General features: G+C 41.4%; 1 protein-coding gene across 4 annotated transcripts in view; it reads left to right on the top strand.

Annotated features, from left to right (window-relative positions):
- Nucleotides 1–1,242: 1,242 nt before the first annotated feature.
- The window catches only part of LOC139635015 (ELKS/Rab6-interacting/CAST family member 1-like), a 118,614-nt gene continuing 106,196 nt past the window's right edge, over nt 1,243–13,660 (top strand). For 3 of the 4 annotated variants that reach the window (XR_011694116.1, XR_011694115.1, XM_071501906.1), the window contains exon 1: nt 12,059–12,709. Coding sequence is in view for 2 of the 4 variants with exons in the window: in XM_071501906.1 (XP_071358007.1) it covers nt 12,203–12,709 (507 nt within the window). In the remaining 2 variants the exon portion in view is untranslated. Of the gene's footprint in view, nt 1,513–11,771; nt 12,710–13,660 lie in introns of those variants that run through there. The other variant, XM_071501905.1, reaches the window with a different exon arrangement.

The following is a 13,660-nucleotide window of genomic DNA, read 5'->3' as shown; positions in this document are numbered from 1 at the left end:
TGTAGCTCCCAAGGCCCATGAGAAGGCTTTCCACACTTGGGATGAAAACTGTGGGTCCTGGTCCAACACAACATCCTGAGGAATGCCATGGAGTCTGCACTACTTTTGAAAAGCGATCAACAATAATCAGTATAGGTGGTGACTGATTCGAGGACTTACTACTGCCACAGTCAGAGCAGACTGACACAAAGGTTTTGATATCTCGGGACATGGAGATCCACCAGAAATGTTATATTTAATGAAGGAGAGGGTGTGATGAACACCAGGGTGGCAGTCGAATTTTGAAGAGTGCCTCCCTCTGTGTTACAGTTACAAACAAGCAATTAGGTGGGCCATTACTTTGGTTTGGGTTGGGTTGGCGTGATGCGCTGCTCTGACCTGAGTCTCATTTTCCCAGGTGACAGCAGCTACCACACAGGAGGAAGGAAGGATGGTTTCTGGGTCAGGGTCAGCTTTTTCAGGTGAGACCAGGCGGGAGACGGCATCTGGCTTGATGTTACGGGACCAAGGATGACTAAGTACATTGATTCCGGTGCTGTACTTTGAGGAACTTCTCCTATACTTACTTATTTCCATTTCAAACCACTTTATAGTTTTACTCAGTTCAGGGGGAAATATTGTACTTTTACTCAGCTACATTTATTTAACAGCTATACTCATTTACTGTAAAAATTAACATTGCAGTGAGCTTATAAAATATTATGCATTGTGATAGATTAAATGCCAATATATAAATAGTAAAAAAAATCCGCTCCACCTTAAGCAACTACAGCACTTAGGCTAAATGTTGCTTACACATTAATCCATAAGTAAGAATACTATAATGTAATATATAATAATCCAAAAGTTTATTTTTTAGTTAATTTCACATTTTGTTACACTACTTTACTGGAGTAACATTTTCCAAGAAAGACTTTTACTTAAATGCTTCTTCTATGGCATCGGATATAAAAGCCTATAACTATTTGATTTTCACAGGGTTAGAGAAGCAGAGACACAAAGACCGCCAAAGTGGTTAAATCATTTTTACCAGAATTGTTAAATTCTTTCATCATCAAGCATCTACATAAAATGCCTATTTCACAGAATATAAAGATGAAGGAGCTATTTTGCTATATTTTAATCATGGAGGAGAGGAAGGGAGGAGGAGGCTAGGGAGGGGTGGGGGGGCGCGTACGTCTCACCGTGGTGACGTCACGGGAGCGCCCGGGCAGTGGGGAAGCCACCAGTGGTGGAGCTGGCAGAGACGGAAAAGAGGGAAAGATAGACAGAAGAGATAGACAGGAGACGAGGAGGGAGACAGCCCGAAGGAGAGCCTTCCCCCCTCGGCTGACCGTCCGCCGCGTTACGAAGCGTCACTTTGAGGTTTGACAGCAGCAGAATAACTGAGGAGGATATGTGACTGGCCTTTTTTTTTTTTTTGTTGTTGTTGTTTTTTTTTTTTTTTTCTTTTTCTTTTTTAAACACAGAGCTTGTTTCACTACCGAGGGCACTAACGTTAACACAGCCGCAGTGAGTATTGTAACTTAACCGGCAGCCTCAGTGTGTGCGTGTACACATGCATGATTTATTACAAGGGCCTACGTATGTATGTGTGTGTGTGTGTGTGTGTGTGTGTGTGTGTGTGTGTGTGTGTGCGTATAGGTCTATGTATATATGTTATAGCATGCTGGCCACTTCTCGCCCTCACATGTGTGCCGCCTGTGTCGGTGTGAGCCGCTGCATGTAGGCACGTCTGAGGACTCACACGAACAGGAGCGATAACATAATTAAAATGTGATGGCCGCTTTGAGGTGCAGCAGTTTCAGGTCAGCTGTGAGACCCAGCACATTGTGGCTCTGTTAGATTTCCGCCGTAGGGGAGCAGTATGCTATGCGTGTTTTGGCCGGGCTGTCAGTATGATACATTTTGTATTTTTTGCGGGCAACAAACGACAGTAGGAGCCCGTTCAACAAGGCGTCCTCCCGCTTTGTTCGATAAACCAATTGTAGCTGCACAGCCAGAGGCTTCCCCAGGAATAACAGGCTAATAACACTGTGTCTTGTCTGTGCGCCTCTAAATGCGATTATCAGTCTGTTCACTGTGTTGCAGGCGGCAGATGAAGTGCCGCCGACATCCTCGTAGTTTCTCAAAGCCACATAGAGTCTTCCAATATTCCCTCACAGCAGCAGCTCAGTGACCATATTGTACTTTATATCTCCTGTGGTGCCACTTATATTCCCTTAGAGACTTAAACATAAGTTTATGTTTCATCTCTGTTCCCATCGGGACTTTTAGTTGTGTTGTGATATTCCTTGTTTGTGTTGTGAACTTTTTTTTTTTTTTTTTTTTTTTTTAAAGACAAGACACAAATCTGTGCAGCTCTCTTAAAACGATGTCCCCGTCGCTGTTATGGCTGCACAGGGCTGTCAGCAGCCACGTCTTGCCAGCTGACAGATTGCACGCAAAGCCAAGCAGTCGAGACAAGACCGGGCGACGCGTAAAAGGCTGATATCAACGCCTTTGCGCACCCAATCGATCGGGGCAAAACATGAATCCGATGTGATCATGCTGTTGAAATCTGCTGCGTGTGTTTTGCAATGCACAAGAGGAGGAGGAGGAGGAGGAGGAGGAGGGGGGGGGGGTGTTTGGAGTGGAGGGGCACGCTGTGATTTCCTCCGTGTTCCGCCCACAGCTCCATTTCTTTGCACCGCCCCTCCTCCGGGAACACCGAGTCAGGGAACTGAGCTGCTTCCTTCCACTGAGACTGTTGTAAACACTGGGCATTTTTAAATGTCCTGGCTCTGCACACTTCAGTCTGCCTTTGGGTAAACTTTATTCTAATTTAACAGCATCTTATTTGGTTTCATAACTAGTTTGAACAATAATTTACAAAACTTAACATGACCTGATCCAGGGTCATATTCTCCTGAACTTTTGAGCCCTAATGAATCTTTCTGGAGCCGTCTGACTCCTCCGCCTCCAGGCTCAACATCAAAGGTAAGAACTTTTGTCTTAATAGCTCAAGACCTTGGAACAACATGAGGAACTTGACTAAGACAGTAGCTCTTTTAAATCACTTCCTAGATCTCACTTCTATCTATTCTCTGATGATTCTTGTTTGTTATTTATTTATTCAGTTTATTCCACTTGTTTTATCACCTTGCCAGGGGTAGGATTTATTCTATTATGATAGATAGATAGATAGATAGATAGATAGATAGATAGATTCAGGGGATGTTTGGGTCACCTTCTCATCCTTTTTAAGCCCATGCAAGTTGACTGTATGAGCACATTCCTCTTTACAGGATGAGCCTGGGGGAGTTACACTCTCACTTTCTCTTCCATTAACTTCGACACACTCTTGAATTGGTTTTTTGCTTTCATGCCTTTGTGATAATTGTCAAATCTCAACGGTACATTTTCCATATTTGTTATGTAGGCAGCAGATTAGATTAGATAAGTGTATGGTGTGTAATTGCACGCCCACGGCATCAGTGTGTTTATGTGCATGGATGCGTGTGAGTCATATATATAGTGTGCACGTTTTGTTTGCCCAGCCTGCATCTTGGATTAATTTCCTGTGGTACACAATAGACTGGAGCTGATGCTATCTGTGTCTTATCAGTGCTGTGCTCTCCAGTGTCTGAACCATATTATATATATTATCGCAGATAGGATCCGTGGCACTGGCACTGTGGTGAGTCAAAGTTTGTATCTTCCCCAGACATCTTCTGCCGGACACATTATTCACTGTCACAGACTGCTAATATTTTCTCCCAGTTGTAATTGGCCTGCTGAGTTAATTTAAAAAAAGTCCCATTGCAGTTTTGGCTATTTCAGTATACTGTGGGCAGGATTAGTTGGTTTTTCTATTCATGGTACAAGTGACAAAAACCTTTTAATTATTGAATTTGAGTTTTCTTTTAATTCCTCCACATATTTCCACAAAACAAAACAACTTGTTCTACGTTCAGTTAAAAATGCAGAAACTGGCACAAAACTGTTGATGATGATGATGAATGATATGTCATCAGTATCATGCCCTGACATGAAGACAGTATCCTGTGTCTGTACAACCAAGCCACCAAGCCAAACCACTAATAATACAGTACTCAAAACCAAAACAACAGCACGGCAGTGACTCCTGGTAATCCCAAAGATACCAAGAAGCAGCGAGAAGCTGCACTGGGAGTGACCTCAAGCCTGCATTTACCAAACTGCTAAAAGTGACATTTTGGACCAAAGTGAAAAGTGAAAGTAAAAATAATTGAACTTTACTGTGCTTGCAAACTTAAGAATACAAGCTGTTCATCTATATTATGTCTTGCAACTTTAAGCTGCTCTCAAATTTAAGAGTAGCTCCTAGATGACTGAATTGCAGAAACAGAGGAGCACTAACACCTTATTATTTACATATGTTTTGAACATTTGATAGGATGTGATACCAATTTTTTAATGTTTTTTGGCAAACAACACAAAGCAGGAAGTACATTTGTAGCAACTTTGTGGCATTATGATTTCTCTGATGAACCTTGTATACTAGCAGAATTTATTTAATAAATATATTTGAATTATTAGTTTCACATGGTAATTGCTCTTGGAGGTGTTAATGATTTCACAAAGATAAAATTAACTTATTTAAGAATTACTTTTTGCTTTAACATTCAAGAGTTTTTTTTAAGTATATTTCTTATAGGTTTGATAAACCAGGGCCCTGGATGACACATGAGTTGCAACATAGTCTTTCCTTTGTCTTGTATTTACCGTGACGTAATAGTAATACTGTTGGGGCTGTGATAATTCACCTCACCTTTGCACTCTTTAGACAAATAGCAATCAGATTTTCACAGAGGTAATGTTATCATTGTCCTGATAAAGCAGCTAAAAAATGTTGAATCTGGTGAATGCTGGATCATCACTTTAAACCATCAGACACATTAGGTGCAGAACAAGTTGGCTCCCCTTCAGTGGAGCTGTCGAGTTAACTTTCAGTGAGATGTGTAACCCCAGACAGCACCAGCGAGTCCTTTCCAGCCACATCATATCACAATGAGCCTGACAGGAACAGAAAGTAATGGAGAATAATAATATTCAAGATGAGTGCAACATGTTTTCATGAGCCTCGATCCTCAGGCGAGTGACGAACTTTGTCAAATTCAGCTCCCACGCTGAAACACCAGCTGGATAAGTATAGGTTGAGTGGTGTGTTGCTTTGTGCGGCGTGATAGACGGATGCGTGGTTGTCACATAAATAGAACATGCCGAACACCTTCAGGAATGCTGATGGAGAAAGAGAGACGCTGCGAGAGGAAGTGAAAGCATCAGGGAGACGAGTGAGAGTCAGAGAGGGAAAGGATGGATTAGAGGCAGGAGAGAGAGAGTGATGGGGAAAAGAAAAAGAGATAAAACATCTGTCTCCCATATTAGGTAACTAACAACCTGATTTTCATACCCATACCTTGTGTTTAATACTTATCCCCCAAATCATGTCTGCTTGGCTCTATCATAAGCTTTACAGTAACATCTGTATCGTTTAAGGCAATGTTAATTTCAAGCCACTATAATCAATATTTTTATATTAACAACAGATCACATGACTACGTGTATGTGAAAGCATGTGGTGACATGTTTTCTACACAGATCATCGTCACCTAACTGCAGTTCCCCACAGCTCTACTGAGCTTTATAGCGTCTTTCAGCTCTGAGCAACAACTTTACTGTTTTGGGTCATTCTGGTTTCTCATTTTTGGCTGCAGCAGGCAGCTGTTTTCAGCAAAAAAAACAAAAAACAAACTCTAAAAACCACACTGTAGGCTACGTGCCCAGCACCAAACAACAGACTGACAAAGTTGGCGACTAGCTGGTGAACAAAATGGGGCATTAGCAGCTAAAGAGCCAGCTATATCCCTCAGGAGACACTAGAGACCAAAAACAGAGCTGAATATTGGATTTAGATTCATCAGGTGGACAGAAACACGACTCCAAATGAATACTGATGTTGCTCTGTATCTGCAGGATATATATATTTCATATATGTGTGTGTATGGGTTTGCTAACGAGTTTGCCATATTATCTTAAAAGGTGGTAATGTGGCAGTGTTGTCTTAACTTAAATTTCAGCTTCTTTCTGCTGCTATTTAAAGTTTAAAATTTAAGTTTTTATCTGTAGCCATGTTGTGCAAAGGACAAAATTTGAAGTCTGTCCTCTGCTGTTCCAACACATACTGGATATCTACACAAGTACAAGTACTTGGCATTCAACCGTGGAGACTTTCTTGGTAGCCTAGTGTGATATTCTAGGATTTTGAGGCCTAAGACAACATTGTGTGTGTGAGGAGGGAGTGTGTGGAGGAAAGATGAGACATGCAGCATGGCTGTTAGGAACAGTACAGGGAGGCAGAGGATGAAATGCAGGGCGTTGTATGCACTGGTGTTTCCTGGAGAGTGTTTTGTAGACATGAAGGCGATGAGGTTATTTTGGTTCTCAAGTTCACTCATGCGCTGTTTCAGGATCAGTTCCAGCAGGTGTTGTGGCTTTAATCGGGTATATTGTGGTTGGATATTTACGGTCCAGTCTATGATGAAAGGCAGGTAATCTTTGATTACAATTATAGATCCCCCAGTCAGAGTTTGGCTGATAATCTTGATTTAGCAGAAGTGAAATGATCTGATTATTGATCTGATTAGAGCTGTGAATGTGAGTATTTTCTGTTTTGCATAATTTTCTGTGATACTAAACTGAATATTGTTGGGTTTTTGACTTTTGAACAGACAAAACAAGATCTTTGAACATGTCACCTTGGGCTGTGGGAGCTTGTGATGTCAATTTTTTTTTTTTAAATCTGACATTTTATAGATCAAATGATTAACTGATCTATCAAGAAAATTATCTGTAGATTAATCAGTAACATTAGTTACAGGTCTGATCGCAATTGCCATAATATATTGACATCCATGCTAAGTGGCACATTGCAAAACAAACATGAACTTGAATTTGACCAAAGAAAACATCTTGAGACAAGGTCCACTCACTTGTTTTTTGCTGGACCCGCTGTTGCTATATCCCCGTATCTGAGTGAGTGAGTGAGTGAGTGAGTGAGTGAGTGAGTGAGTGAGTGAGTGAGTGAGTGAGTGAGTGAGACCATTGGTTGGCGGAGAGTTGGACTTTTCCCATCAAGCGTTGCTCACTTGAAATGATTCAGCACAAACATTTTCTGTTACATCATCAGGGGGTGTTCACAGGGATTGTCATTTTCAGAGCCCATAAGCAGCTTTTTTTTTAAAAGCACCTAGCGTCAAATTGAGCAACTTTTTGGACAAACCTTAGTTACTTTCCATAGAGGAGAGTCAGCAGTGCCACCCTGTCAATGAGAGGCTCATCTCTCTCTTCGCCTTCTCTGTTCAGTGAGTGGCAGAGAGGCAGTTTGTCACTCAATCAAAGGCTGTGTGCTGTGTGACAGCCAAACTGAGAAAGATATTCTGTCACTTCTAACTTTCTCCCCGAGTGATATTTTATTAGTAAATATAGCCGAAATCGCAGCACGGTCTTTGTCTTGAACTCATGTGTGTGGTGATTTTGTCAGACGATGTAGTGGTTATAAAATCAGGATTTTATCAGGGCAGAGCAGCAGTTTGGAAATGACTGCTGGTTAACATGTAGTCATAATGGGCTGTGCTTCAGTGACCATTTCATACTTGTTCCGTTGTCTGACAACAGAAACAGAAACCCATGTAAATGAGAGCAGCTTCAGTGAAATTCCATGAACTTTCAGTGGAGCAGTTTCTAACAGCTGTTTCTTATGGCACCACCACATTGCTTTTACACAGTTGTGTGAAAGGGCAAAAGAGATAGTAAGTGGGTCTTGGACAGTCATATGCAAGTGTTTGCTGGATCTCATGATGCCAGCTGCGTCATAGGTGTGTTTGTGTGTTCTCACTGTTTTTTTATTCGGTATTTTTGTATTTAATATTTGATCCTTTCAAAACACTTCTAGGATGCCAAATCAAGTCAAGTACAGATTTATGAAGAAGGTTGTGGTTGGTTCATGTGAAATTAGAAGCTTGCAGTTATTGTTATTTGCATCTGACTCTCGGTGCTGTTTGCAGTCCCTCACCCCAGGCCCTCTCAGAGTCTAAAAGCACCACCAATACAGTCTCAACATGTGGTTGTTTATTGATGTGACCCTTAGACTTGAACTGTAGAAAACAGAACATGGTGTGTGTTGTGGTTTCCATGAGGTTCTCAAGCCAGTAAAAATAAAAAGAAGTGTGTGTGTGTGTGTCTAGCCATGTGATAGATGGCTGACCTGTCCAGGCACCTTCATTTTTGCCCCATGCATATTGGGATAGGCTCCATCTCCACTGCAACCCTTCACGAGATAAGCAGTTCAGAAATGGATGTATGTATGTATTCCGTGTGTGTCCAAACACGTGTATAACATGAAGCTTAAGAGGATACAGTAAATCTGCAGTTTGTGTGTTACCAAACCTACAATAAAATGTCCCATAGCTATTTCAGTCTGAAGCAGTCATCCAGGAAAAATAAAGTTAACACTAAATTGTAACATTTTGATTGTTGCAGTGGAAGCCTTCTGGTCACAGAGGAGAGCTTGTGGATCTCCACTGGGAACTTGTAAGCGGGGGAAGTGACTGCTCTTTTTCTACAGCCTGTCAGAGATGCCTTTGAGCAAGGCTCTTAATCCTCCAACCACTCAGTGCTCATCATATGTGAGCAGAGGCAGGCCATGCCCAAAAAAAGAGCTCCGCATGTGTTTGGTAAAGGCTACAAAAAGAAGCTAGACACACTGTAAATGTTTTGCTTTATAGTGAGAATTGGGACATGAGCATAAACATTATCTACAGGTCAGCAAGTCCAGAGGGGAGGAGGAGGAAAGCCCCCAGCACACACACTCTCTCTCTGTCTCTGTAGTCTCATATTGACCTCAAATGAAGCATTAGATGTGTGTGTGTGTGTGTGTGTTTTCGTGACATGATCGCTCATGGACATCGAGCTGACGCGTGTTCATCTGTGTGCGTGTGCAAATATGTTTTGACTATTTCCATGTTTGCTTGTATGTGGATTGATACGTCTGTGTATGTATCTGTGTCTCTTGTTTGACTGACAGTGTAGATCTCCACAGTTTTTGTTCATTGTGCATGTGTTTGTGTAAGTGCATCTGTATAAGTGTGTGTGTGTGTGTGTGTGTGTGTGTGTGTGTGTGTGTGTGTGTGTGTGTGTGTGCGTGTGTGTGTAGCTGTGTGCTGGAGGCAAGATTCTGGCCTGTTTCTGTCCAGGTGTGTGTTTTTGGCCTAAGGGGAGACACAGCAGATGGTCCCAGTTTGCATTTGAGTGTGTGTAGGTGTAACTGACTGGCTGTCAGTGAGATCTCCCTGGCCAAAGATCAGTTGGAAAGATACACCACTGCAGGGCTGTTAAAAGTCTGGGTCTGGGTCTGGGATTCAGAGTCGGAGTGCAGGTGGGTTAAAAGGAGTAAACTGAAGGGCTGCGCAGTTAATCAGTCTTAAACTAAAATTTTCAAGATGCTGAATGTTGAGGCACATCTCAGACAAACTACTCAACAAGAGATAGATAGATGTAGAATCTCTGACACACTGTACATGTAAAGTACTACGTTTAAAAGGTGGCTATGGTCGCCGTTGTGAATAATGTAAAACAATAGCACTCTGTTACGAAATAAGCTTTAATGAACAGATTGCTAACATGTTTTAAAAGACAGTATTAAGCAGTTTTAAGGTCAAAGCCGCAGTGTGTACAATAAAGACTAGACTTTAAATATTTCTGCACTCTAAGGTTAACGTGTTATAGTTTTCATTCTTGTGTGTGCTGAGTCTGACGTACTTTAGTTTGCTTTAAGTTCTTCTAGTAAGGGGAGGGGAGAAAGTGGATCTGATGGCCATTGTGTGTGCCCTGTGGGTCATGTGGTCATTGTCCTGGGGATGATATCAATGTCTCCAGGGACACCAGAATGACTGAATGATGATTCATGACCAGCTGGTCATCGATTTTAAAAAGCTGTAAATGTCTTGTCTTTGTCTGATACAGTAACTGACTCCAGAGGTAGCACCTAAGGTTAGATATAATAATCATTTTTAATATATTTACCCAGAATTTCTATATTGCCAAGTATTCATACTTAAGTTTTTTAGAGTTTGAAACTTACTCCTGCTTTCAAATGCTGCTGGTGGGTAGTTCAGGGGACCTGGGGGATTAGACCATTTGCATCAGAGAGCTTGAAATCCCAGCAGCCTCTGAGACATTTATCAGCAACACATTTGCTCATAAATTAGAATCAAATGTTACTGATTACACCTTTAAATTGAAGACACTTGTGGGTGTGACAGGAATGACATTTTTTCATTATTTCCAAAGCTCTTTTAATTACAAGGTCTCTTTGACCTGATTGAATTAATCAATTTTAATGTTAAGGTTATTTATTTCATCCAACACACACACACAAACACAGACTATTACTAGGCTGTAAAATCATCTAAAAACATTATTTCATGGTGTTTCTGCTTTATTTGACATGTAGAATTACAGTTTATATTTTTGGCATCTAGTGTAGCTGATCCCTCTATCTGGTGTGACTCATATGATGAACAGGAGCAGAACAGACGGGCGTTGACTTATTATCTTTTTTTAACTTCATGTTTTCTTCCCACATTATTATTGCTTAATGTAAATGGGCTGCTAACAAGATTTGATTGACTGAATTGAAAAACACGGAGTATTCTATTTTTAATACATGTAATTCACCCCGCCGGCAAACTGATTATTAACTTGTATGGCTATTAAGTCAGCTGATTGAATGTTACCTGCTATCGCCCAGTTTATCACAGCTGCAGTTTATCACAGTGACTTTGACTTTGCTGCCAGAGGTGTCAGGACAGAGTGTGATCTGGAGAAGAAGGCGTGATGGCTGGTGGAGAGACAAAGCAGCCTGTGTGATCATGTGAACCGACCCACCGGGTGACGCTTGTGCCTGTGGCAGAGTTTGTGGAGGAAGCCAAAGATATCAGGCTTAAGTGTGTTTTACTGTGCATGTTTGTACAGGTCAGTGTGGTGGCAGGCAAAGGAGTTTGACCCTTTGTGTCATATGATGTGATATTATAGCACATAAGTAAGCATCAGGAGGATATAAACATTTTGGCCATTAAGTCCTTTGTTCCACTTGCTGCTATGATGAGCTTTGTGGCAGTTTTACATGTGGCTGCTGAGTGAGGCTTGTCTGAAGGTTGTTTTTTATACACACACTCTGTAGGCACTGCAGTGCAAAGCTGCAACAATTATTTTCATTATTAATCTCTTCTGCAATTATCTTTCAGCCAATGAAATGTCAAACATAATGCCAAGCGCCTATTGCAGGTTGCCAAAAACCCAAAGAGACATTTTGAAATGTATTTTTTTCAAAGAAACAGTAAAAACACCCAGTGGGATTTAAATGAAATAAAAAAGAGAAAAGTAAGGATACCTTCCAGCTTTGGTGCACAATTGTTTGCTAATTCAACATTCTGTATGCATGTTTTATTTCTTTAACTGATCAACTAAAATAATTTTCTTTGCATTGACTAATGGGTTAATTGTTTACTCTTGTTGTCTTGCACAAATGCTGTAGACACAAATGACGCTATTCCATTACTCAAAAGTAGGTTAATCAAAACCATAACTTGTTAAAAAAAGATTCCAGTGTATTCCTTTGTACCTTAAATGCAGTGTATCTTTTTTCCACTGATGACTAAATCTCTGTCTCCTTCTCCTTTTCTCTCTAGGTAATCCCATCACAGCAGGCCTCGTGGATTAGCTGGCTACCTTTATCTAAAGGAGTGCCCTATTGGTTATTGTTTTCTGAGCCCATGGATTACAGTGAGGGTGTTGGAGAGGCCTTGATCACAGCTATGTCAACACTGCATCAGGATACTTCAAGCCAAGAAGCTCTACAGTAGAGGACTGACGGGAGTTTGTGTTTTCAGCTGTTAGATTTAGTATTTTAGATTTTTTTTCTGGACATCCATCTTACATTCTTTTGCTTTTTTAAGCATGTTGTAAGTGCACAGGCCTCTAACTCCTTTTTTCTAGGGTAGGGGTTTTCTCAGAAGACCAGCTGACTTTCTGCACTTTCATCTCACAGTTTTGATTCTCCTGATTTATTCCATTGACCCAGACACGTCTCTACAGTGTATATACCCTATATTGTCTCACCATGTACGGCAGCTCTCGTTCCGTCTCAAAGCTGGATGTTGTTGGATCCAATGGTAACGGGTCAGTGTCTGGGAGTCCCGGTCGCTCCCCGCGCCTCCCTCGCTCCCCACGCCTCACACACCGGAGAAACAGCAGCAGCAGCTCCACTGGTGGACTAACCGGCTCTGGTAAAACCCTGTCCATGGAGAATATTCAGTCACTTAATGCTGCCTACGCCACAGGCGGTCCTATGTACTTCACTGACACAGCTGAAGACCCGGTCGGCATTGGGAGTCTGGGCAGTGGGCTGAATCCCTCGCTGCCCAAAAGCACCATGACCTTGGGTAGAGCTGGAGCCAGGGTTCCCTACGGGGTGAGGGCAGCCGTTATGGGGAGCAGTCCAAATATAAACACTGGAGGAGGAGGGGGAGGTGGTGGCGCAGTCATGCCCATTGATGCTATAGCATTTGGGGGGGAGCTGCAAAACCAGCCTCAACAGGCAGCTACTGTGCCCCACTCCATGAGACAGGTGAGGCCGCGCTGTGTTTTCTTCCTCTACTGCTGCAGCACTGAAGTCAGCATTTTGTGAACTGTAGGCTGAAGTTCGTACCACACTTGTGTCCAACAACATTTGACAGTGTGAAAGAATTTTTAAAAAGTTCTGGAGGTTACCCATAAGAAAATCGAGTTCAACATTTTGGGAAATACACCTATACACTGTCTTGCTGTGCATTTTGATGATACCACTCTTATATCTAAATACTAAGCTGGAGCCAGCAGCTGGTTAGCTTAGCCTAACATAAGGAATGAAATCAGGGCGAAACAGCCAGCTGTTTGTTTTAACTGTACAAAAATAAAGTCACTGGTCCCGGCCAAGAAATAGTGAAGCACACAACCCCTACTGCAACACTTTAATTTTTGAATAGATCAACCTTTTACCTTTGGACAGAGCCAGGCTAGCTGTTTCCAGTCTAAGTGCTAAACTAAGCTAACCATTTCCTGGTTCCAGCTTCATATTGATCAGACAGTTATGAGGGTGGTGTCAACCTTCTCATCTAACTCTAAAACATCTAAAAACAGTATACAAGCATATTTCCCAAAATGTTGAACTGTTGTTGAAATGTTGTTCTCCCTCACTTGTAAGTTGCTTTGGATAAACGTATCTGCTAAATGACTAAATGTAAATCCCTTTAAAAAGACAAGGTCATTTTTTGGTTCAGTTTATTTCCAGGGCTTAAAAAAACATAAATCTTTAGCAAAATTATCTGAATAAAATCAGTTGCACTTAACAAACAAAATATGTTGTCATGAATATGAATTATTTGTGCAGGGTAGAGTTGGGAGGTGGAAGATTAGTCATCTAAGACTTTAAGAGTTCATATTTCTTTTTAACTCACCCTTAGTTAATAAAATAAGAGCTTTATGAGTATTCATACTGTGGTGAAAAAATACAAGACAATACATTATACTTAATGCCCTC

The sequence above is a fragment of the Trachinotus anak genome, unplaced genomic scaffold (genome assembly GCF_046630095.1).
Source record: "Trachinotus anak isolate AG129_WGS33_773 ecotype Australia unplaced genomic scaffold, CSIRO_AGI_Tana_v1 ptg000018l, whole genome shotgun sequence".
Lineage (NCBI taxonomy): Eukaryota > Metazoa > Chordata > Actinopteri > Carangiformes > Carangidae > Trachinotus > Trachinotus anak.
Note: the sequence above shows the minus strand (reverse complement) of the source record. Positions and strands in the feature narration are given on the sequence as shown.